The sequence below is a fragment of the Schistocerca nitens genome, chromosome 5, assembly GCF_023898315.1.
Source record: "Schistocerca nitens isolate TAMUIC-IGC-003100 chromosome 5, iqSchNite1.1, whole genome shotgun sequence".
NCBI classification, from domain to species: Eukaryota; Metazoa; Arthropoda; class Insecta; order Orthoptera; family Acrididae; genus Schistocerca; species Schistocerca nitens.
In genome coordinates this window covers 697,295,733-697,322,517 of record NC_064618.1, presented here as the reverse complement: position 1 = coordinate 697,322,517, position 26,785 = coordinate 697,295,733, and the positions used below count along the sequence as shown (strand labels likewise).

At 41.5% G+C, this 26,785-nt stretch overlaps 1 protein-coding gene across 1 annotated transcript in view; it reads right to left on the bottom strand.

The window, feature by feature from the left end:
- The window catches only part of LOC126259427 (selection and upkeep of intraepithelial T-cells protein 6-like), a 475,400-nt gene extending 452,656 nt beyond the window's left edge, over positions 1–22,744 (bottom strand). The window contains exon 1 of the mRNA XM_049956225.1: positions 22,634–22,744. Coding sequence (XP_049812182.1) covers positions 22,634–22,724 — 91 coding nt within the window. The 5' untranslated portion in view covers positions 22,725–22,744. The remainder of the gene's footprint in view (positions 1–22,633) is intronic.
- Positions 22,745–26,785: the final 4,041 nt, after the last annotated feature.

Here is a 26,785-nt window from a genome sequence, read left to right as displayed (position 1 = left end):
CGTGTGAGGTTTCCTTTAATCCCTCGGTTGTATTTAAATTGACAAGTGTAGTAGAACTCAGTTAAAACTTGGCTGGGTTTAGTTGACCTAATTTAGGCCATGGTCTTGCTCCATTGTTCTTGATTATTACCTATGGTTGCATATCGATAGTTGATTAAAGGAAGTCCAATATTGGCTCTGAACACTATGCGACTTAACTCCTGAGGTCATCAGTCGCCTAGAACTTAGAACTAATTAAACCCAATGAACCTAAGGACATCACACACACATCCATGCCCGAGACAGGATTCGATACTACGACCGTAGCGGTCGCTCGGTTCCAGACTGTAGTGCCTAGAACCGCACGGCCACTCCGGCCGGCAGTCCAATATTCAGAAATACGTTACCATCTCACTTGTTTGCTGTAAATTCCCATGGACCTTTTCCTGTATTCAAGTTCTTTAATTAAATGAATTACATTTCCCTGTAAACAATTATGGACGCAACCTGTGTTCAAGTTGCGTTTTTCTTTTAGCTAAATAAGGTTTTAACAATCTTTGGTTGTTGTTCAAAACCCTTTGTTTTACAACTCTCTGAATGTGTAAAAGCTGTCTGTTACTGTTTCAACTGCACCTTTACAGGTGGGTTTTTATTGGTGGTAAAATATTAAAGGTCAGTGGCCGTTGATGTCTTGAATATTTTATGTATAAAATGTCAGGTGACATTGTTTGGTTCTGTACTAAAAGTGCCAACTTAACATCTACGAGAAATGATTGTTAACAAATAAAATTGTTTGAAGAGTCCGTACCACTGGCTTTCCACATCCGCAGTCTTTTATCCTACCTGTATGTATCACTGTAAAGATTACATATTTCATACGTGTTACTTGTTACATTTGTTACTCCCACACTTCGGTATGCGTCGCTAGGTGACCTAATCGCACATATAGTAACTTAATGGTCATAGATGCGCACTGTCATTAGCGGTAAAAAGTTACCAACACCCTACAAACCGGTATATTCCAGACAGTACGAAACAATGTCAGAATGCTTGTTTGATAGCAAGTACACGCCTATCCTGGTGCACATTAATATTCCTCCACCCCGCCCCCCCCCCCCCCCCCCCCCACGCAATCCTCCACGTATGTACCGTGGCACACTCACAAATTATGCAAATGGTCTGTACTATTTTGTTTTGGCTCCTCTATGTTCGAATTTAGCACTAGTAGTGTACTCCTTGACAAAGTCACTTCGATTAAATACCGAGTTGTAACGCGATATGAGATGGAACAAGCTTGTGAGAACTGTGGTAGTCAAGGCGAATGGTTGACTTAAGTTTATTGGAAGAATTTTAGGACGGAGACCGCATATAGGACGCTGATGCGACCTATTCTTGAGTACTGCTAGAATGCTGGCCATCGACACAAGGTTGGATTAAAGGAAGACATTGTAGCAGTTTAGAGGTGGGTTGTTGGATTTGCTATCGGTGGGTTCAAACAACACGCAAGTATTACGGAGATACTTCGGGAACTCAGACGGGAATGCAACGATATTTTCTAGAACATTATTGAGAACATTTAGAGAACCGGCATAAGAAACAGACTGCAGAACAGTTCCACTGTCGACAACTTATATTTCGCGTTAGGGTAACGACGTTAAGATGCGAGAAATTAGGGCTCCTATGGAGAATATAGGCAACCGTTTAGCTCTCACTCTATTTGCAAGTGGAACAGGAAAGGAAATTACTAGCAGTGGATTTCAGAGTTTGTATGTACATACAGACATAACACTCCACTGTGGCGTGAGGATTTCAGAGTCGAGTAGGACTGCATATACGACTGGTAAACCAAAACAAAAAAAAAAAAAAAAAAAAAAAAAAATAGTTTCGTAAACTTAATTTTTTCGATGATAGTTAAATGTACGCTACTTCCGCTTGTTTTCTCCTGTGGAACTTTCGTATTAGTCTTGCCATCATTTCAATAAATAACTCCAGTTGGATATCTGCAAATTTCCGTATTTCCTTTCGATTTTACTTGTTTTGTATTTAAGTCACTTACATATCGTTATCACCTATTTTGTGAAAAACATAACTTGCAGCAAACCAAGTTTCTTTTTACTTATATTTGGTGACCAGTATTAGTTTAATAAATACCTTCACAGCACAGTGCCCTTCGTTAGGAGGCAGCCTTGGCAGCATTAATAAACCAAGACTTAACACCACGTCCCAGACATAGTATACAGTGCACTATTAATAACATTATTTTCTGATTCCTTTTACTTCTTCTTCCGTGAGACACTGATAAAGTGTCAGTAGGTAGGGCCATGAGGTGTTGACATAGTGGAGTTTACATCCTAATGCCCGAATGTCGTAGCCAAGGGATTGCCGCATTTAACCATGAAAAGATCGGCCAGGCTCCCGACAACACTCCCCTTGTTGCAGCTGCATTTTCACTGTGAGGAAGTTCTCTGACAGTTGTTGCTTCAGACGAAACACAAGATTTCCGGCTCGCTGTAGTAAGTGCGTACGAGTGTCCGCTACGTTCCTTCTGGTGAGGAGGCGCATTTAGTAACCAGACGGAGCTCCGCGGTGTGGGATAACCTCGGCGCAGGCTCTCAAGCCCAATTAACGGTTCCTGACACTTGTAAGGTAGAACCAAGTTGATTAAAGTTCTGGACACACTCGTGTAGACACTGGGCCCCGGAGAGAACAGTTAGAGTCTACGTTTCCACAGGAAAAGTTTCTGTCCGGCAAAGCCGAATTAAAGGTAATCACAGAATTATTGCAAATCCGGGAATTGGCCACTATGTAAAGGCCCCGTCCTCTTCAGGATCCTGGACGAGAAGGCTAATTCCGACGGCGGTGACAGCGTAGCGGCGGCTCCGGAATGAGCTCCTGATTGACAAAATGCGTAACCATTCGGCGCCTAGCCCAGGAAGTTCGCTAGCAGTGAACTGGTCTCTCAGGCCTACGTACAGCGCTAAGCGCCGGATTACCATCCGTTCTTGCATCCTGTCACGTGAATAGCGTAAGAAAGAGGTCCATGGCGTCGGCGACGTCTGGTGGTGCTTTGGTCGCCATCTGGGGGCCGACTGTGTCCTGGTAGCTCTACAGTATTTTCTGTAAAGATTGATGCTGCCAGCATGATGCGTATGTAATGTGGGTTACATACCGAGTAGGCGTAAGCCCACGATACTCTAGAATGTGTTACTTCTTGGAGTACATCCGTCATAGTGTCGCTTCCCCTTAACGTTCTCCGATAAAAGTGAATGTAAGGTGGACACAAAGCAAACTACTCCAGTTAAAGAAAAAATTGCTGCTCCTCACAGTAGATGCTGGACATAGCTACTACCGATGCAAAAACGGCTCTGTGCGTCATGTACAGAATAAACTTGCTTGCAAGAATGACACCAGTAGCTTAGCTCTTCTAGTGTGTGATACGTTAGTATGGTCAGGAGGAAAAGAAATTACAGGGAGTTAGTTAAGGCGATTGTGTAGATCGTAAAATCGAGAAAGACAAAAACAGCTGCGATTCCGACCGGATTTTCATGAAGGCAATAAAGGCAAGGACAGCCATTCTTTAACTGCCACAATGATCTGATTTCTTTTACTCAGATCATTCTGGCAGATAACGAACATCCCGTCGGAGGAACACGGATGAGATATATGAGAGAGCAATAATTTCGCAAGGTAAATGAATTGCTTGAACACTGTCTAAGCGAATGTTGCCACTTCTCCGCGGTGAAACTTGAAAGTAATAATTTTTCTGCAGAAGATTTTTTGTTATCATAATCCCTTTAATAACTATCTGAAGGCATTCCTTCCTCAGGTTAAAAATAAGGGAAAAAAGAATTTGTACTAGAAGCGACAAGCATCAAAATGGCTCTGAGCACAATGGGACTTAACATCTATGGTCATCAGTCCCCTAGAACTTAGAACTACTTAAACCTAACTAACCTAAGGACATCACACAACACCCAGCCATCACGAGGCAGAGAAAATCCCTGACCCCGCCGGGAATCGAACCCGGGAACCCGGGCGTGGGAAGCGAGAACGCTACCGCACGACCACGAGATGCGGGCGACAAGCATCAAAGATTCAGACGATGAACAGTACAGTTATATTCAGCATTTATCGTAATGTACGAAGAGAAAGTGTGGCAACAACTGAAAGACCATACTGCATAATTTATGATAACATCGGCTAAGAGACATGCGTGTACCAAGAGTTTGCTCTATTTTCTACGCCACAGATAACTGTCGACTGCTCACTGACAAGAGCAATGCTCTATTGTGGGCAGCTGAGGCAAGACGATGTATGATTTTCTTGTTTTATGTCCATTCGATCCATCATCGACTTCAGTTAAAGGAGAAAACAGTGTACAAAGAAAAGTCAGGATGCTGATAAAATACTGAAAGCCTGTAAATGTTGTCCCTCTCAGAATGCTACATATCTGACAATGGACGTAGCCGGGGTCACAGACTCTAGAGGCAGTTCTCTTCATTTTTATTTTGGAACAGAGTCAACACTGAATTTAACAGTGAAATATATCTTGAGAACATTGCTATCATTAAAAATATTAATAATAACTTAAGTAGTGGAAAGTTAGAGTCGTTCTACGTCAGTAAGTTGAAACTTAACTTCATTAGAACGGAACAAGCCGGCTGGTACAGTCTACGATGAGTGGGTGGAGACGTACGGCAGCACGGCATTCTCATATGATGCAGGGGTTAGGTGGTGCAGATGACTAAGAGATCGAACAAGTCTTCTCAGAGAAGAACAGGAGATCGCAAGAGAGGTCGAGACGCTGATGCTCTGAGACCGGAGTATCACAATCAAGTAAACTGTGGAAAATTTGTCATGGAACATTTTTCAACATCTTGCACGACATCTTCTAGACGACTGTTCACATCCAATCAAAAAGCCAACGGAAACGCGGTAGCAGCGACATAGTTCCAGCTGGGAGAGGTGAACACAGAGGACGTCTTTGGCCGCCTAACCACCAAGGACAAGTTCCACGTGTACCACTATGGTTCCTCTGCAAAGCACGAAAGGAAGCACTGGGAATATGTGGATTCACCAAGGTCGAACAACCAACGTGATGTTGAAGCTTTCGGGGCTGCCATGCTACAGTGCTAACTGCTTTAGACGTAAGCGGCAGAATTTGAAACTGAATCACAATTATTCATACTATCTTAGTATTTTGAAAGATATATAGTTTTTGCTGTTACGCTTATGTATTTTTGTTTTGTGCACTGAAGAGCCAAAGAGAATGCTACACCTGCCTGATATCGTGTAGGGCCGCCGCAACACGACGTGCCATGGTCTCTACTTTTGTCTGAGGAATTGACACCACGAATCCTGCACGGTTGTCCACAGTTGCCTAAGAGTACGAGGGGTTGGAGATCTCTTCTGAACCGCACATTGCAAGGCATCCCAGATATGCTCGGTAATTTTCACGTGTGGAGATTCTGGTGGCCAGCGGAAGTGGTTAAACTCAGGGGACTGTTCCTGGAGCCACTTTGTATGAATGCTGGGCGTTTGGGGTGTGACAGTGTCCTGCTAGAATTTTCCATGTCCGTCGGAATGCACAACATACGTAAATTGGGTGCAGGTGATGAGTACGTGTCACCTGTCAGAGTCGTATCTACACGTATCAGGGGTCAAGTATCACTCCAACTGCACTTGCCCCACGCCATTACAGAGCCTCCACCAGTTTGAAAATCTCCTGCTGACATGTAGAATCCATGGATTCTTGTGGTTGTCTCCATACCCGTACACGTCCATCCGCTCAATAGAATTTGAAACGAGTCTCGTCCGACACGGCAACATGTTTCCAGTCATAAACAGTCCAATGCTGGTTTTGACGCGCCCAGGCGAGGAGTAAGGCTTTGTGTCGTGCAGTCATCAAGGGTACACGAGTGGGACTTCGGCTCCGAAAGCCCATATCGCTGATGTTTCGTTGAATAGTTCGCACGCTGACACTTTTTTTTAAGGCCCAGCATTGAAATCTGCAGGAATTTGCAGAAGGGTTGTACTTTTGTCACGTTGAACGATTCTCTTCAGTCGTCGTTGGTCCCGTACTTGCAGGATCTTTTTCCGGTCGAAGCGATGTGGGTGATTTGATGTTTTACCAGATTGCTGATACTCAGGGTACACTCGTGAAGTGGTCGACGGCGAAAATTCTCACGTCATCGCTACCTCGGAGATGCTGTGTCCCATCGCTCTTGCGCCGATTATAATACCACGTCCAGCCTCACGTAAATCTTGATAACCTGCCATTGTAGCAGCAGTAACCGATGTAACAACTATGCCAAATACTTATTGTCTTATATAGGTATTGTATAGGCTTGCATACGTATTCTGCTTGTTTACATATCTCTGTATTTGAATTCACATGGCTATACCAGTTTCTTTCGCGCTTCAATGTACATGCGTAGTGGTAGTGAGCATCAGTGTGGTGTTACAGTACTGCATGGTTCTCAGTTAGGTAAATGTAATATCAACAGAAGCAAGTCATACATTACCCTTCCCATGTAATCAGAGGAGGCATTTCTGTAATAAATTTAGTAAAGTAATATCCAACAACATATATCAGATGAGGTTAGTGGCATTCGTTTTTCAAGAGTTATGCGATAACTTTCTGTCGAGTATTTACCCATCCGCAGCGAAGTCAAATATCGTGGAAAGTGTATTCGCAGGGAGTTTGATTAACGTAATAAAAATTCTCGAGCACGTTGCAATATAATTTCCAATTACCTCTTTGTCTGGTGACTGTCAGACATTTCACTTCGTTGGCTGAATTTTCTTTTTATCACATCGTAAGTCACTCTTTCCGACGCCGAAGAGACTTGTATCCCGTCTGGAATTGTAAATACGGAAATTTTTATCTATGCCATTGATTATCTACGTAACTATGTTATCAGAATGTACGCTCTATGCTGGTATATTTGAACTTAGTAACACTTAATGATGTTTTTGCAATATAATCGTCTATTTTCATGTGGACACGGTTCTATTCGTGGAAGCTTTCATCGTAACATACCTGCTACCGGTAGTTACTATTTCTTAATACGTAACTAAAGGAAAATAAAAGTTATTAACTTTGCGATCCATCCATCTGCAAGATGAATAATATTATGAATGCAAGGATTACTGAGAAAATACAAAATTTTTTTGAAATTCTTCTACGAACAACCTCTTGACCATCGACTATTTTCTATCACTGGTGTTATTGCAGAATATAAATGAATATAAACAAGTGTGACGCCATCTGAGACTTTGACAATACAATAATGTTTTATAAATAAAATGAGATGCGTCTAGAAGTAACAGCAAGAAGTTTGCATGACGTTCAAAATGTGCAGATACGCGTCAGAGCATGTTTTCGTAAAGTAGAGCACTTCTTACGACCGACATTCTTAAAGCACCCGTACTGTGTTTTTGGAGTAAACACAGTTTTGCTATCGGACAAAAGTGAAACAACCCTGTCTTTTGTATTCCTCTACTAAAACCCATACCTGGGCACAGACACCAACTTACTGTCAGATACGAGGCTGCAAATGACTGCGAAAAACTAATTCAGTCAGAGCGAAATTCAAATTGCCAAAGTAATACATAGTAAATATTTCCACAAAATCAGTTGAAGATTGTACAAAATCTTGTCAATGGTACAAAACTTGAGTACGTAAGCCTCTAGCACGGTAGCACGGTAGTATCCGGGTAGATACGTCTTAGTCACAATGCAGAAGGAGAGATGCGCTTTAGAACTAAGATGTCTCCCAAACTTACTCAACGAAAGAAATTGTAGACTGTAAACGAACTGCCGGCCGTGGTAGCCGAGCGGTTCTAGGTGCTTCTGTCCGGAACCGTGCGACTGCTACGGTCGCAGTTTCGAATCCTGCCCCGGGCATGGATGTGTGTGATGTCCTTAGGTTTAAGTAGTTCTATGTTCTAGGGGACCGATGACTTCAGCTGTTAAGTACCATAGTGCTCAGAGCCATTTGAACCATTTGTAAGCGAACTGGCAGGTAATATAGCACTGTTCCAGTAAACGCAATATAACGAATGTTCTGCCGGGACACGCTCAGCCATGTGCTCCCTTCCTGCCAACACCATTAACTCCTGTAGTTTACTAACGCCTAGGTTAGGTCAGAAGACGTTCAGGAATCACTCATCCGAATATCTGGTTGAATGTTTCGTCTGCTGAGAACAGAAAAAATAACGTAAATATGTGCCACACTGTTCACAGTTCATAAACATACATACGTTAACTGTAGCTGTTGCCTTGTTCTGAATACAATTCTATATTTGCGTGATCTATATAGTTTTTCAGTATGTATGTTCAGTCCTCATGGATATCAGAATAAGTGTGTAACATTCAGTTCCTGCTCACAAGGGCGTGCGCAATCGTCGTGAAACGATACAAGAAGGACGTGCATGTTCACTGAGTCGTGAAATATCGTAATTTGACGTGCATTTTTTTCTCGCATTGATATCTCATACGAAGTCATCAACTAAGTACGTGTTCACGTCTTCCGATAACCTCCATAACACATTACACACATTCTAATAGTGATAATGTTTACGTTACTATTCACATACATATTCCAGACGGATTACACGTATCCGAAAACTTGATGTAATATACTTCAGCATGACAGCGACGATTTGAAAATGAATTTACTAGCCATGAAACACAACCAGTTAACACGTCCGGTAACGAGAACGTCGAAACCCTATAGCCGTAAATCATACTTTAAACAATTCCACTGACCGTTGTAAAGGTATGTGAGCAGCAGGCAGCGGTATGACTGAACGCTTAATAGACACATACGACAAATGTAGGCTACTAAACCGCTTCACATTTGTGTCTGTCTAAAAACTTCTGTGTCCCTTGCAACATGTGCTACCCAGTGAATACGATAAGACGTGAGGTAGATTATTAGAAGAACAAGAAAGATCAACCAGCAAACTTCCCAAGTTGAATTTTTAATGCTTCGTTCGCTGAGAGAGTAGGAGGGACTGAATCTTATCCGGCAAATAAACACATACTTTAGAGTTACAATTTAAATAATTAAAGACTTCATTAAACGCAGTTATTGCGGCAATTAAGCAAATTACGTATCTCACAAACGACATAAAACGCGACAATTTGGCTCCGCCCGTGCACGAATGTACCACTGAAAAGGCGCTTACCGTTACCTTTGCGAACGTGAATCTGAACCATTCGCGAATAAAAATCGCCAAGGAAGGAGGAAAAGAGAGGGACAGAGAGAAGGAGCTAGAGAGCGCGAGGGAGGGGAGGAGGTGAGGAGCGTGGGGGAGAAAGATTCTTCTTAAGTAAATACGAACTGCAGTGTTGAAAACTCGGCTCTGACAAGCTGTGTATGAAAAGTAGGACCGCCTTCCATGTATTAAGCGACTGAGTCGGCCATTAATTAAAACACGCTTTCGTCTTTTAAAGCCGCCATTAAATCTTTAAAGACACGTTAAAGAAGCATGCACGGACCAGTACAAAATTTTATTCTACGATAGGCTTGTGCTGCGAAATGGTGCTCGTTATTTTTTCTAGTCTCAGGGTCCTGTGGGCATCCACATGGAATTTAATCATCGTTTCAAGACCATATCTGCCTAGGGTCACGGTAAATAAATTTACATACATTTTAGCAAAAATAATTACGTTCTTTCTTAGCGCATGCCAAAATCATACTTTCGAAAGTCAGTATGCGTTAAACGTAAGCTTTATTTGACCGGATCACGAGAAAATGAATAGATGCCAGATCACAGTAAGATACAGCTTTTACAGTGCCTAACTCACAGATCAACAAAAAGTGACATTTTGATTACACAGAATGGGCATATGGTAAATGAGCTTCCTAGGCGTTCAAATATAGTAAGCTGTCGTGAGAAGCCCATGTTGAAGATCTGGTTCAAAAACAAAACTCTGTTTCCTTTACCACTAGAAGGGTATCTGAAAATAGTTATATTCAATATGAACATTAGTGTACTTTGTTTATTTGCATTCGCTTGAGGTCTATGGTATTATTTTTTGGGGTAACTCTTCTGAATGAAAAAGAGTTTTTTGGCCTACGAACGAGCGGTTCGAGCAATGTGTGGTCTAAGGTAGCAACTTTTGTAGACCACTGTTCACTACTCTGGGAATTCTGACACTGGCCTCTCAATAAATATTTCCTTTAATGGGGTTTGTTGTTAACAATATCAGCTTGTTCACAAGAGTTAGCAGCTTCCAATCAGTTAATAACAGGCATAAGTCCAGTGCGCATTTGGAAAGCATCTCCTTGACTGTTGTTCAGAAAGACGTGCAGTATTCTGCTGCAACCACTTCCAACAAACTGTCAAAAGAATTAAAATATTTTAGCAGTAATCGACTCACTTTCAAGTATAAACTCAAAAAGTTTGCACGTGGGTCATTCCTTCTCGAAAATTTAAGATAAAAGGAAATTAGCTAATTCCTGCGATACGGTTTTGATAGTGTTTATTTAAACTTACGGCTTGGAAAGGATTCACATACGTTTCATTTAATCTGTTATTACTCTTCTCTTATAATTTCATGATCTGACTCGTTCCATGACCTTACAAACGTGCTCCTCAATTTGGTCCTACGGAACATGACACACAAAGTAAATCAAAATCAATACTTCCTGGCTCGTTTGTGCTAGCAACCATCTTCAGACCGTAAAATATCGTTATAGACTGTAAATAGTTGCATGTTGTGGTATGAAATACTGAGTCACTAAAATATTTTAATGACTCAGCACTTGATTGTGTAACATGTGACGGTTCACGGTCTGTGAGGATATTTTATGATGTGAAGATGATTCATAGCACAATCTGAAGCACTCTTGTCATTTTATTAACTCGTGATGTACCCAAATATAGTTTATATAAAAATTAAGATAGCCTTTTTACATGTTGAGCCTGATAAAATTTGCACTGAACATCAGCGTCCTTGTTTATTGTAAATAGACTACATATTAGTTGAACCTCCTCGTACGCTTATACCTATCACATATTAATTCCTTACCCTTGGCATCTGCGCCGGCCGCTATGGCTGAGCGGTTCTAGGCACTTCAGTCTGGAAGCACGCGACCGCTATGGTCGCAGGTTCGAATCCTGCCTCGGGCATGGATGTGTGTGATGTCCTTAGGTTGGTTAGATTTAAGTAGTACTAAGTTCTAGGGGACTGATGAACTCAGATGTTAAGTCCTATAGTGCTCAGAGCCATCTGAACCTTGGCATGTGCAATAAACGTAGCTTCTTCAAGACGTCGTGCTGATTAACTTCAAGAAATTTTACCATTTATTGCTGCTCTAGTTGACAAATGAATGGCTAGAAGCAATAGAGAAGTGGTTAGAATGATTTGAAAGAGATGGACAGAGAAGAGACCAATGAACTAGCTAAAAGACGTATTACACAGTCAGTCCTCTTCAGGGCTGTTGAATTCAATAACAATTCAACTATACGACGCATTTAAAAAAATTTCGAAAGCTATGATTTTCATAGAACAGATGGAATTGAGCGAAAGAAGATACAGTAAAGGAGCTGATGTAGAATATTAAGCAATGAAATTTAAAAAAAAGTGATTAGTCACGTAGAAAAGAATACTGACTTTATACAGTCTTTTCTCATGAAGATCACTACGGTCGCAATGAAACCACCGCGTTTACTCCTATCTGAACCAATATCGCCTTCATACCCAAAAACTTGATTTCGTTTTGTTTAATTTCGTTGTTCTATGAAAGACGAGTACGTACCTCATGAGGACTTGAATTAAACCATAGTGTCACTGTGACAGTTGCGTCCCTTCCACGACACCGAAAGTTCTCTGTGTACTGAATTGGGAAACCGACGCCCATGGAATATCGAACCATGGTTTGATGCTACTCAGATACTGAATTACGTCCAGAATATTTAAGATTACATGTACAATAATTTGATACAGAAATACTGCCTCTTCCAGAAACGGTGAAAACGTATCGTAGCTATCAATAGCTCAGAACGTAGTTCTATTCAGTGTAAGCTTAATATGCATATGTGCCATGACAGAGGCACACACTGCAGTCAAGGTCGAGAAGTGGTGATTGTTACACATCACTCAACAAACAGGCGTATTCTGAATACAGTTCTTCACCAATTCACCATTTAAATTTGGCACCTTCCATGACAGAATGATACGATCTCCAACACCCTTGTTTACATGGACCATTCTTCGTTTCAACAGGACCTTAAAACGTCCTTATTTCTCCACAAGAAGGACATACCAACAGCTTAAACGATTTCATATATTTGCACCATCACCTGACGTTGGATGAGAAAGGTCATGTACCACCGAGTAGGATACGGGGATGACTGTAATAACTTTATGCACTGAGTCAGTATAGCTGTCAGTGACCGCTGTCACAATCCGATGAATGGATGGTTTGTGATATATAGTCCTGTCAACAGAGAACTGTAATAAACCACGTAATATGTTTCACAGGTTTGCTTTGTCTATTTCGAGTAGCCGCAAAATTATGAAACAGAATTTCGCATTTTCATTAAACAGGAAATTTACACACACTGACCGGTGAAACAGGACCTTCCTACGGTTAGAAGCGACAAATCTTTTCTGAAAAAGTCCATGAACCGTTTTCAACAGCACAAAAGTGATTAAGAGGAAAATAAAGTTAAACTTCATGACAAATGATAAAGAAACACTCCACTTAGAATGGAGCACGCCTACTATTTATGTTATTAGGATATTATCACTGATCTGATCTTCAAACTGCAGTAATTCGTTGAAGTTAGCCACACTTTCCAGCTACCTCTCTAAATAGTCGCCGGGCCGGCTTAGACATTTTTCATGGCATAGTACAAACTTTCTCGTACCCTCTTCACAGAAAGTAACCGCTAGTGCTCTCCGCCAGTTCTCTACGCTAGTCTGCCTTCCGTTGTTTCTACCAAAATGTTGTCTTCGTGGACAACGGTTCATGTGAGCAGAGATGAACAACGGAGGGAGCAAATTAAGGACTATATTGTGGATGATCGAACACTTCACATGGAAAACACTGCAGGAAGATCTTCATTGCCCCTGCAGAATGCGACTGAAAATTCTCTTGAAGAAAGAAACGCATGACATTTATGTTATGTAGGCTATATAGCTTCAGGAGAAATCTCTCGTCAGATCCACATACTTGGTGGGAGATACTGTTGTTTTACGCATTTATGCGTGATCACTTTGAGTTCTGAACTGAAAAGAGCGACGTGAAGCGATCGACAGCCACAGTAAAGACACTGCCCAACACATCTGTGCAAAGTTCCATCTGATTTTCACAGTGGTTTCCATTTCGCGCCTAATCGGATCTTACTTTCCGAATACGCCTCGTATTTTTGCTTCGAGGATAATGTTTTCTGTTCCTCGTTACGGTTTTTCCCCACGAAGCATGTACAGTTTTGAAAATATAATTAAAAAGAAACACAAAATATCATAAATTAATTTAGTGGAAGAGCAAATACAACTTTATGAGTATTCCACTGAATACGTTTGTTATGGAAAAAACTCAAACCTGAGCTCAGGCATGTTAGTTTCTTTAATATCACATTAAAGCAGATGTTCCGGCAAGTGAACCCAAACCGCGGCCATTCATTGAAACATACCGATGAGACCAGCGCCGCCGTGCTTGACCGTTCGTTCCGTTCGCGTAACAACACGGACAGCGACACCCGCAGCTAGTCGATAAAGAGGCTAATTTCACAGCTGCACTCGTAAGGAGTAGCTCCTACTCTAACAGGGAATTTAATTTCCACTCTTGGTCAAAAGAGAGAAGCTTAGTACTTCTCCGGATGCCTTACGATATCCTCGAGAAATTGGCAGTTTTTCTCAAGACCTTCGAGCGAGATGTATTCCGATCCCCAGCTACAGTGACGTAGTAGCTGTCTAACCTGTTCACCTACAGACACAAGAATTGCAGCTTCCTATAAACGAATCTTTATGTATCTCGTACACTGGTTGTTCTGTTCTATCGATACACATCAGTGTGTGCTGAAACAAAAAACCGTCCATTAGGCGAATGATTCGTTATGTACCACTCAGAATAACTTTAAAAATTACTCTTAAAGGGATCTGCAATGACAAGTTGTTAACGTCATAGACCATCTAATTTCTGAGAATCTTTTAACAGAAGACAGAAAATTTCATAACTGACCATACAAGTTTAAGGCCATGTATGCCAATGCTCAACAGATTTCTAGGATATCTGGTGCTCGCTGTCGAAAAATTCTTATTTATTTGACGTGTTTTGAGTGATAAAAATATGTGAACAGCGAGTCACAGTTATTCTAGCGACCTATTCAGGACTGGAATGTCTCATCAAGTTTACGTCTTAGTCGTAGGCCTCCGGCGAAACTATGTCGCACGTTAGATTGAGTCTAGAATCAAGACGCAGTAAGGGTACAACTGACTGTAATTAACACAATTCTGTGGCGTCCACAACTTTTATGTTGTATAAAAGCTGCGAAGTACATCCGACAGTTGTCTCCAACACTTGTCTCTTACACAACAGTGACACGGGCTAACAACATGTGGAGCACATTTAGCTGTGGTGTAGCGATCAGTAACAATTATCGACTTACATAGACGTCAGCAAACATCCAACAGTGCCGGGTGCGTTTCTTCTTTATGTGAGACGTAGTCATAAAGAGTACAAACATATTATTCTAAAGTGTTACGGGTCACATCCTATACAAAAATGGAGGAATGATGGTGAGAGATTTGCGATGAAGGAAATGATATATTGTTAGTTTACCCGTCAACAAAGTCGTTCACAAGATTGTGTGTGTCGATATTTCTGTTATAATCCCATCACGGAAATGTTCTTACTAAATTCGGAAATGAAGTAGTCTATTTTATGAGTGGTTCTTATCTTCGATTGCAAAACCCTGCTTATGCGGCCCTGCCAGACGATCAGAAACTCCAAACTCTCTCTAAACGTGAATTTATTTTGCCGCTCAGAACGGGATCTGAAAATCACGCGCGACCGCTACGGTCGCAGGTTCGAATCCTGCCCCCGGCATGGATGTGTGTGATATCCTTAGGTTAATTAGGTTTAAGTACTTCTAAGTTCTAGGGCACTGATGACCTCAGAAGTTATGTCCCACAGTGCTCAGAGCCATTTTTTTTTTTTTTTTGATGAAAATCTGCCTGTTCCTCTCCATCAAAATATCTGTTTTTGCACCCTAAAACGAGTGTAAGCTGTACACATTACTAATTCAGCTGGTGCCAACTAGATATTTGAACACTGTGGCGTACGTCACAGCACGAGGGATTGTAGGTCTCACGAGTTGCAGCAGCCGTCTCCAGCGAAGAGCGAATTATTATTTGAGACCGTGTAACACTACGTAGCTGAGCATTTAAATGGACTCATGCTGCCAATAACTTGAGACAGAGTTAATTACTTTACTGAGTACCTTGTCATTGGCATACTGCTTTCTAGCCTGGCTCCGAACGTAGCCGAGCGTTCGGGACGTGTGTCGTGCAGAGCAACTACTGTGACGTCGCAAGTTCGTTGCGGAGCCCATAGTTAGCACGGGTGCCGTTCGGCTAATGGATACTCCATGAGCAAAAAAGTGCAAGGCTGGCGGAACACTTGTCGGAAATTTATAATCAGCTCTTCATGCGATGAACTCATGTTTACTCGTGGGTTATCGCACTATGGGTTTCTGCGCGTCTCTCCGTGTCAGCGACGCCAAATTGTATAAATATTAACATTAGTTTAGGCGGCCAGAGCATACTTCAATAAAATTCATCTGACAGTGCGACCACGTCACGATATGATAAAATTACGAACGTTTCGTCTAATATTAGAGGCAGCCTTCGTCGTGGCGACCAACTGTGGCGGATAAATATAATTTAAGCAAGTCCGTGTATTACCCACTCATCATTGGGAGAAAAATAAGAGGTAATACCAAAATAACTTGGTGACCGACTAACATGAACTGTGAGGATTCTTAGAGCCTCGTTGCCTCGGTCGCCATTCACAGCAGGCCGGCGGCCCGGCCGCGATTGCGGAGACGGAGACAACAGGAGGCACTGACAGGACAACACCCAAGCAACACGATGTCACGATGGAACTTAGCACGAATTCCTCACTGAAAACTGATCAAAATTAACGTGCAGTATCTTTTATAAATTTGTAAATTATAGAGCATAGCAATCAGTCGTTCTTTCTTTTGCAGGTTTTATTTAGCAAATCCTGATTTCGGCTAGTGCCTAGTCATTATCAATGGACTATTTTCTCGTCTCGATTCATGTCTGTTCTTTGTTGTTCGCGCGTCAGTCAGAGTACTTTGAATATTCAAAGAACTCTGATTGACGCCTGAACACCAGGGAACTGACATGAATCGAGACGAGAAAATAGTCCATTGATAATGATTAGGCACTAGCCGAAATCAGGATTTGCAAAATAAAACCTGCAAGAAAAAGGTCGACTGATTGCTACGCTCCAATATAATAGCACAGTCACTGAGTGCACCCATTTTCCTAACGGAAAACGGTCGCAGGTTCGAATCCTGCCTCGCGCATGGATGTTTGTGATGTCCTTAGGTTAGTTAGGTTTAAGTAGTTCTAAGTTCTAGGGGACAGATGACCACAGATGTTAAGTCCCATAATGCTCAGAGCCATTTTTGAACCTAACGGAAGGTAATCTGGTGCACTATCCTGTCATATATCATCACATACCATGGCAGGACGCAAAGTCACTTCAGCTGGAGGTATAGGAAGCTAACAGTACACACAAATCAGCAAGCACACACGAAAAGTATATATCCTGATGAAAGCAGCCAGTAATAATAGCCGAAACGTATATATTTTTCACAGCATGACGTGCTCCCAGAACCACAAAAATGTTTTCTTATATTTATGACGTTCCAAAGCGACACGCGGACATATATGCAATACAGCAATAGATGAAAGCTGGATAACTAAAACCTGAAGATGTACCGCAGCCTGCTATGCTTCTGACAAATTCCAATAATCGCAACTAAAACAGAATAGTTATGTAGAAGGGAAGTAGCCGAATCTATTAAGCATTAAAAATTATCCAGAAATACACCATTTCATTTCCTTACATATTAACTAAAAGTTTTCCTCATACATTTATCTTTAATTTGCACACTAATAAACAACACAGTTTACGTACGGTCCACAAATTACAGTCTGTGGAAAAGATGAAGGAAAAACAATGGTATCAACTGCCGTAAATAAGGCAATGTCCGACAAGAACCAAGCAAACGATGTTTGTGACGTGTTTCATTATTGAACATGAATAAAGCATAACCTGTACATATATACCGCAGTTTCATTTTCTTTCCATAATGTTAATTTACTTAACACAAATCACAGTGCGAATATGAACGTATAACCATAGGCCCCACAAGGCGAATTTACTGAGTTTAGAAAAATTTCATCATATATTTTCAAACCATGCGTCATAGATTTATCTTTGAGTACTAGCAATTTTCTTCCTCCAAAGCATGATTAGTTTAGATTAGATGAGTACTTGTTCCATAGATCATGAATAGGATACTTCGTAATGATGTGGAACGTGTCAGGTAAATAAAAGGTGTCTATACAAGATATTACATTACACAAAATATTACATGGCACTTAATATTTTTTGGGGAGTGGGGGGTGGGGAAATTACCCACTTACTATTTCCAAAAATTCATCTAATGAGTAGAAGGAGTAGCCATTCAGGAATTCTTTTAATTTCCTTTTAAATGCTATATGGCTATCTGTCAGACTTCTGATGGATGCTATTAGGTAAGTGACCAAAGACTTTCGAGGCAGCATAATATACCCCCTTCTGAGCCAAAGTTAGATTTAACCTTGAGTCGTGAAGATCATCCTTTCTCCTAGTGTTGTAGCCATGTACACTGCTATTACTTGTGAAGTCGTTCGGATTGTTAATAACAAATTTCATAAGTGAATATATATATTGGGAGGCTACAGTGAAGATCCCTAGCTAACGTAAAGGCGGGTGAAGCTGAGAGTTCTACGCCAATGGCGTTACTGGATGCGATATGCAGAGACTTGCGGTCAGCACAAGTGGTTACAAGGTCAAGAAAGCCGACAAAGACCGGGAGATTGCTGCTGTCAGCACAGCAATCTCACGGTCTATGTCGGCTTTCTTGACGTTGTAACCACTACTAATTCGTCCAGTGGCTCCTCAGTTGGTGTCTCTGGGCTAAGTGCACCCAGTCGCAGCCCTCCAGAGGGGAAAAATATCCGGTGGTACCGAGAATCGAACCTCAGTCCTTCGCCTGGCAGTCAGCTGCACTGACCACTCAGCTACGGGGACTGAGACGAAAGCAACTACTGTTATCTAATTATTTTCGTGTATCTGCTACTAGCAGTGACATCTCGGGAGGCAGGTATTGCAGATTACCAGTGTAAGCCATATGTGAAACTATGTACCTATGTACTACTCAACTACGTGTACGAAGTATGATGACTGGCTCCCTACATTAAGAAATTTTATATGAACTTACATTCGATAATAACTCGTTTTTCAGTTAGGTCTACCGAAAGAAAAATACTACAGATTGCACACTTGACATATAAAGCACAGGCCGTCTTGTACCAGACTTTTCAGGTGTCGTAATGAATCACTACAGTTTTCCAAGCTTCATCCGCCTGCTTCATTCCACCCTTGAACAGGTGACAAAAATTTTTGTAGCAACCGTTGAAATTCTTCTTCGATGTGTTCCTGAAGTAGCTCGTCAAATATACGCTTAGGTCTTTAAATGTGTAGATAAACAAAAACTCCTTGAATAGAACGAAGAATCAGTGCAAGCTGCAAATTTTTGCTTTTCATTCATTCAACGACTAGTTTCGGGCCTAGACCAATTTTCAAATCATCATAACAAATTCAAAAATGACAGTTTCGAAGATGTCGGAAATGCGCTGTAAACTTTTACAGTGCATACAAGTAACTCATTGCACATTTCTGACATCTTCGAAAATGCCATTTTCGACTCTGTTAGGATGATCTGAAAATGGGTCTCGGCCCTAAACTAGTCATCGAACGAATAAAAAGTAGAAAATTCCAACTTGGACTGGTTATCGTTCTACTGATTAACAGAAGTTGCTGACCAAAGTTATTCCAGCATACTGGAAGTTCGTACAAAACTCCTTAGTTCAGGTATGTGCAGGCCATTGAACCAGCCTTATGTGTCCACCTGTGATGCAATGGCATTTAGTAGAATTAGGAATATGGTAGGGGCGGGGAGGGGATGGGGGGTAGGGAACTGATCTTTGCAGAACCCCATGAGGGAAGAACCACTCACACATAAAATTAACACTTTGAATGCGAGTCACTTATGTACATCTTCTTAGTCTAGTGGCCTTAATGCAGCGCCGGCCATTTTCACAATTATTTGAAACTCTGATAGAAACTCAAGAAACAACTTGAAATTATTTCTCTTACTTTGAAATGAAGCTTATTAGTGTCGCTAGCAGAGCATGGTTCCCAATACTGAAGACAAAGCAGCATTACCGGCATGGTGCTCGAAATGGTGAATATGCTATTCATCCTGTGTATTTAACGGGATTAACACAAAGTGTTTCAGTAGCTCAGTAGCTTGGAGCATTGTATTAGAGCCTGAACGCAGGCACTGATAATTCAGTACAGAAGTAAAGGAGATACTCTCATCAGTGAACATAGTAATACAGTTGTCTTTGGGCGGAAGTTTTTGCCCTTAGTGAGTAAACCAGTTATTTCCGAAAATATGGTTATTTACTATTCCATGATAGTATCGATGGGCTTTAGAATTAGTAATAACATAACTATCATGTGAAGTTCACAACAAGAATCGTCTATGAAACGTGTACACGTGTGTGAAGCCTGACGGCAGACGAGCCGCTGTTGGCAGCCCGTCGCGACCCTGAGGAATTCTCCGCCGAGCGGCGGCTCCCGTGACCGGGGAGCGGTCGGGTGCAGCCAGCGGCCAACAGTAAGTGCCTGATTGGCTCGTTGCGCACCAAGGTCGCGCAGCTGGACTCCTGTCACGCACAACCTTAGAAGCGCCGCCGCCGCCCCTTCTTCAACTGCAACCCTGGAGAGGCTTTGGAGCCACTAAATTAAACTCCAGAAGTAAAGACGTGACAAGAGGATGCACCAAAAAAAGGATGTGACTAAAAGAGGGTAATGCGTTCTTAAGTAGTAGTTTAAATGATGATGTAACCGTGCAGTACGACCATGACGTCACCTAGTACGCGACGGATGTGGATATCATATTTGTGTATATATATCCTGCCTACCCCATGCCTGTTGTCAGTGTAGACTGCCAGATCCTTCTATGAACTATGTTTTCACATGCATAGCAAACAAAAAATATTCATATTTTGTGGTGGCTTGATACCTGCACAGGACTTTTTAATCGAGCATATTAGTAACAGATTTCATCGGTGTGTTTAACTAACGTCCGTCGCGTAAACTGCCACTATTTCAAGCCAGAATGACTTAAATTTTTGCTCAGTAGTGAGCAACGAAATGCAACGGCCATACGTCGAATCTAAACATTCTGACAACGTTCTTCGCATTGGGGAATTTTCAAGAGAATCCATAGGCGCTACGGCATAACTGCCATCAGAATCAAATAACTAAACGTTTATCAGATACCAGCACCAGTCTACTAATTCTTCCCAACATCATCACGATAATTTCTGCGTGATCATCAATGCATGCGAATCCCTAGTCTGATACTAAGTGAGAGATTACATGGAGAACATAAGTCGAAATGTGTTATAAGCGAACAAAATATGGAGGATAAATTGAAACCAATGTAGGCCGGTTATCAGCAGAGTTTACGACACAATAAATACAATGTCTTAGAAAATTCCCGTTACAAACTTCTAGGACTTGTAGACTGGACTGATTACATAATATTCTGGATAGGAACCCATTCCCGGAAGCATGCCGTTTGCGTTCTACTGTGGTTTCAATTCAAATGTTTAACTCATCCACTTCTGCCTCAGGAATTGCGTTAGACGCGACGCAGTGCTAATATTAGGTAAAAATTCGAAAGGAAACATAACTGATACAACGTTTGTGGGAGCCAGATGGAGCCATTGTTGCAATGCATCACATCTGTTGTGTGCATCCTGCATGCTAGGTTCTTTTTTGTTGTTTGATAATGTAAACACGTAATGTTTAGGCGTCAATATAAACAAATGTGCTTGAGCTATAAATGGGTGTTTCGTTATGTTTCGTTCGACTTATTACCTAAGAATAATATTTCGTCACGTTTAATTCAATTCCTCAAGCAGAAGTGGGTAAGTTTAACATCTGAAATGAAAGCGTCGTTCAAATGAAACGGTAGCATTCCTGTTAAAAATATTATGTACTCATTCCCCTCTACAAGTCCTAAAAATTTGTAACAGGTATTTCCGAACGTCTTGTATAGCCCATTAGTCATTTTAGTTTGTGTACACAAAGGGATAGGTTGCAGGTCACAGTTCGCTCCTGGAAAACAGTTTCCATAGGTAAGTAGGAAACACGAATAATGGGTAGTGAAATAAATTGCACATCAACCATTCATACGGTCAGTTAATATTAATTTCCTTCGTACAGTTAAGTTTAGTGGCAGTTTATTCCGCAACAGATATAAGAATTTGTTAAATGTAAGTGTAGCCCAGACTCTCCACTGTTACGTACCAACGCTTGGAAAGTGGAAGGATATAAGATATAATTGCTCATTTGTGTGTAAGGAAACAACGATTGTCGACAGGAGAACAATGAAACAGTGATTAGAGTATTAAAACGATTGAGTCGAAGAAGGTAACGTGTGTTTCAGCACAGTCTTACGTCAACAATATGTTTCTTGTGAAATTAGCTCCTTATCTTGATTACGGCCTCTTCTGGAAATCTAGTGCGATTTTATTTTTACCAGAGAATCTTAATTTCATTTCGGAGAATCGTTTGTGAGCCATTTATAGCTCAGAAGTATCCAAATCAGATTTCATGCTTCACTTTCTCGCTGTTTTGTTAACCGAAACGGTCGCCTCAGATTTCATCGTACTTAAAGGACTGCTGTACAAATCTGCAAATAGAGACTGATTTTATATATCAGCTGCTTATTGTAAGCTTTGACAGCTAAATAACACAGACACGTGCTACGTGCTCTGCGGTGATTGTTGCATGTGGCGAAGCAGCATATCCAGTATCTGGGAGTACACACGTGGGCGATGTAAGGAGATGACAAATGTAGACATACAAAACTGCACAGCGAAAACTTTCGGGGTAATACTACAGTATTATCTATTATTTCTGCCTCCTGTTTTCAATGAACAACAAACCAAATCATTATTGTTACAGTCCACTGACTTTGCATCCTGAAAAAGAATTTGCAAAGCAGCAAGGGATAGTGTAACGTCATTATTGTTTCTGTGCGTTTGCGTCGTCGAGAGAAAGAAAAACGACATTAATTTTCCTCGCAAAAAACTTCGACAGCACACATAATACAGACGCGATGGTTCGTGCTAACGGGTAGGAAAACGTCCTGCAGCCCCGCCGAGTTTTACTACGTTTGTTGCTGGCGGCGGCTCCCTCGCCGGCCGCAGCGCTCGGCGCGTGTCCCCAGCGCGCTCGCTACTCACCCACGAGAGCCGGCGAGAGCAGCGCCAGCAGGCAGCAGGCGGCGCGCAACCCGCTGCCTCTCGACATGTCCCGGACGGGGATCGCGCCCATACTGACCCTCTTGTCGCGAGGCGCGGGCCGGCCTGCCACCACGCGCCGCCGACGGCGCATGCGCGGTGCGCCTCCCGTGCGCAGCGCCGCCACGGGCAATTACGGACCGATTGTTGTCAGCGTTAGCCGGCGTCGCTGACACGACCTTGTCCTACTCCCTCGTCGTTTGTCGCAACTTGTTCTCTATAGCGGGTTAATTTCAAACCATTATTCAGTTTTTTTCTTCGTATGTTCTGTCTTGACTCTGTTCATTCTATAGTCCGATCTAGTTTGCGCTTGACAGGTAGTGGGATGAACTCCTCCTGCAACGAGTGCAGGAACAGGAGGCTGGCACAGGGGACTTCCACTGTGTTGCCGTTTCCACTGACCAAACTTCGCGCCAATTGGTCTTCAGGTACGAAACCATTCTGGACGCAAAAATTAAGCCTGTTTCCAGGTAAACTATAATTCCATCCCCTGTTGTTGTTGTGGTTTTCAGTCCTGTGACTGGTTTGATGCATCTCTCCATGCTACTCTATCCTGTGCGAGCTTCTTCATCTAATGGTTCAAATGGCTCTGAGCACTATGGGACTTAACTTCTGAGGTCATCAGTCCCCTAGAACTTAGAACTACTTAAACCTGACTACCCTAAGGACGTCACACACATCCATGCCCGAGGCAGGATTCGGACCTGCGACCGTAGCGGTCGCCCGGTTCCAGACTGAAGCGCCTAGAACCGCTCGGCCACAACTGCCGGCCGCTTCTTCATCTTCCAGGAGCTACTGCAACCTACATCCTTCTGAATCTGCTTAGTGAATTCGTGTCTTGGTCTCCCTCTACGATTTTTACCCTCCATGCTACACTCCAAAGCTAAATTGGTGATCCCTTGATGCCTCAGAACATGTCCTACCAACCGATCCCTTCTTCTAGTCAAGTTGTGCCACAAACTTCTCTTCTTACCAATCCTATTCAATTTCTTCCTCATTACTTATGTGATCTACCCATCTAGTCTTCAGCATTCTTCTGTAGCACCACATTCCAAAAGCTTCTATTCTCTTCTTGTCCAAACTATTTATCGTCCATGTTTCACTTCCATACATGGCTACACTCCATACAAATACTTTCAGAAACGACTTCCTGACACTTAAATCTATACTCGATGTTAACAAATTTCTCTTCTTCACAAACACTTTCCTTGCCATTGCCAGTCTACATTTTATATCCTCTCTACTTTGACCTTCATCAGTTATTTTGCTCCCCAAATAGCAAAGCTCCTTTACTACTTCAAGTGTCTCATTTCCTGATCTTATTTCCTCAGCATCACCCGACTTAATTCGACTACATTCCGTTATCCTCATTTTGCTTTTGTTGATGTTCATCTTATATCCTTCTTTCAAGACACTGAACATTCCGTTCAACTGCTCTTCCAAGTCCTTTGCAGTCTCTGACAGAATTACAGTGTCATCGGCGAACCTCAAAGTTTTTATTTCTTCTCAGTGGATTTTAATACCTACTCCGAATTTTTCTTTTGTTTCCTTCACTGCCTGATCAATATACAGATTGAATAACATTGGGGAGAGCCTACAACCCTGTCTCACTCCCTTCCGCCGGCCGAAGTGGCCGTGCGGTTAAAGGCGCTGCAGTCTGGAACCGCAAGACCGCTACGGTTGCAGGTTCGATTCCTGCCTCGGGCATGGATGTTTGTGATGTCCTTAGGTTAGTTAGGTTTAACTAGTTCTAAGTTCTAGGGGACTAATGACCTCAGCAGTTGAGTCCCATAGTGCTCAGAGCCACTCCCTTCCCAACCGCTGCTTCCTTTTCGTGTCCATCGACTCTTATAACTGCTATCTGGTTTCTGTACAAATTGTAAGTACCCTTTCGCTCCCTGTATTGTACCCCTGCTACCTTCAGAATTAAATCTAAGAATATATTTCGGACATAGTAACAGACAGTATAGATATATGTCCTTTTCAGAAAATTTATATTAGTTTTGTATTTTTGATATAATATTCAGCATTATCAGTTGCTTTGCCATAGAGCTGCTGGATGGTTGATGTGATCCTGAAGTATGGTTAAATATTTATGTAGGGGCGTGCCTAGAGCTGGAAAACTACTGCAGCTGTTATACCTATGCGTAAATTACGCTAGTTTTCCTAGCAGACTTGGGCAGATGCCATACCAGCCTCACATGTACGTTACATGTGTTACTTACCTGTCGGGAGTTATCTGAAAACGTTCAGTTTCTTTACAAAGACATTCAGTGTCTTGATAGATTCCTGTAAGAACCGGAAGCAGTAAACCACCTAGAGAGTGAGTGAGTATATGTAAAGGGCCGTGTAACCTACAGAACATTTTAGTTCTACATAAATATCCTCCACTCTGTTACTTAAAAATAAACAGCACATATACCAAAATTGAAGCTGACAATTGTTGATTCAGGTTTTACTTGAAACTTGTTGATTTATGACGTGAAACAGAGGGATGTTGTAGTACAAATAATGAAAACAATATAGATAGATAATATAGCGCTAGAAAACTCAATTTCTTCAGCAAAGAGGTAAAATAAGAAAACCGCAAAATAAAAATGTGTCAAACATTGCTTCAATACTTCGTCGAACTTAAATAAAAATGTTTCGGTTATTCATAATCAAATTTCTTGATCATCAATAATAAAAGGAAACTCTTGTCTCTGATCACGAGGCGGAACGTTCTATTGAGCACAAAATAACAATAATTACACTGAATGAAGTGCAGTTCTAAATATGCACAAAAAATAAATATATAAAAAATAAGAAAGAAACGAAAAAGAAAGAAATCACTGGGTCCCAGTTGCTATCTTACACATCCAATTATGTTTCTTTCCCTACCAATGCTTCCAATACTGCCGATAATTCAACCAATTACTATGTCATTTCTGTAGTGTACCAAAACTACCGAAACATTGCTTTGGTAGAGCACAACTCTAGTTGTGCCTAGTTGTGTCACGATAGTTGACAGTGGATACGAGTTATCACACATTTGAGTACAAGAAGTTGTGTTAATGACTGAAACAGGTTCTGCAATAAACTGGTTAATATAGCTGTGTGCAACCATGAGTTTTCCACAGTTTTTACATGCTGTACATCATTGGCTCTTCAAAACATAACCTAAAAACATTAGAAAGACCCAATAATGCGAGAGAGCGTGTATTTTCGTAGAAACTACAAGTACACTGGTCAAGGCCTCAATAATAAAAATCGACATCTACATCATACTGCACAATTCACCTAATGGTTTGTGGCGGAGCTTGTTTCTGGTTCCACTAACTGACTTATTCGTTCCCTGTTTCAGTCGCGAATGGCGTGTGGGAAGAATGATTATCAGTAAGGCTCTGTGTTGCCTCTAATTTCTCGTGTTGTCTCGTCTTGCTCATTCCGTGATATGAATGTGGGAGGAAGTAAAATGTTGTCCCACTCCTCCCTGAATGTGCTCTTTCGAAATTTTAGTAGTAAAACTATGTGTGATGTACACACAATGCCTCTATTGTAGCGTCTGCAACTGGTGATACTTGACTGTCAAATGCTCTCGTGCAGACTAAACCATCTTGTGAGGTAATGCTCCGCTCTTCATTTGTCAACTACTTAGTTACGTGTTCCGTTGATCAGTCTCATGGTAACCATATTCCTTTTTATAAAAGCTTAAAATTTTTATTACGTGTCTCATTCCCTTAAATGGCGCATACATTATAAGTATAGATTTACTTATTCCTTTTCAAGAATTCATCTATGATATACAAGGAGCTGTCAAGGAGATATGATTTTAATTTTCTTTTAAAACTATTACTCCTGTCTGTCAGACACTTTATTTCTTCTAGTAATTTATCGAAAAGTTAACAGCAGCAGATTTTATCGTTTTCTGTGCCAAAGATATGTTATGCAGAGGATAGTGTAATTCTTTCTTCTGGTATGCCATTTGTTTTTAAACTGGTCCATGTTGTTAAGGGGCTCCGGAACGCCCTATACTTGCAATGTTAAAATAACGCTTATAAATTACATCTTTCCTCACAAAGTATTTGAGGTTGGAAGTTGAACTTTTTACAGACT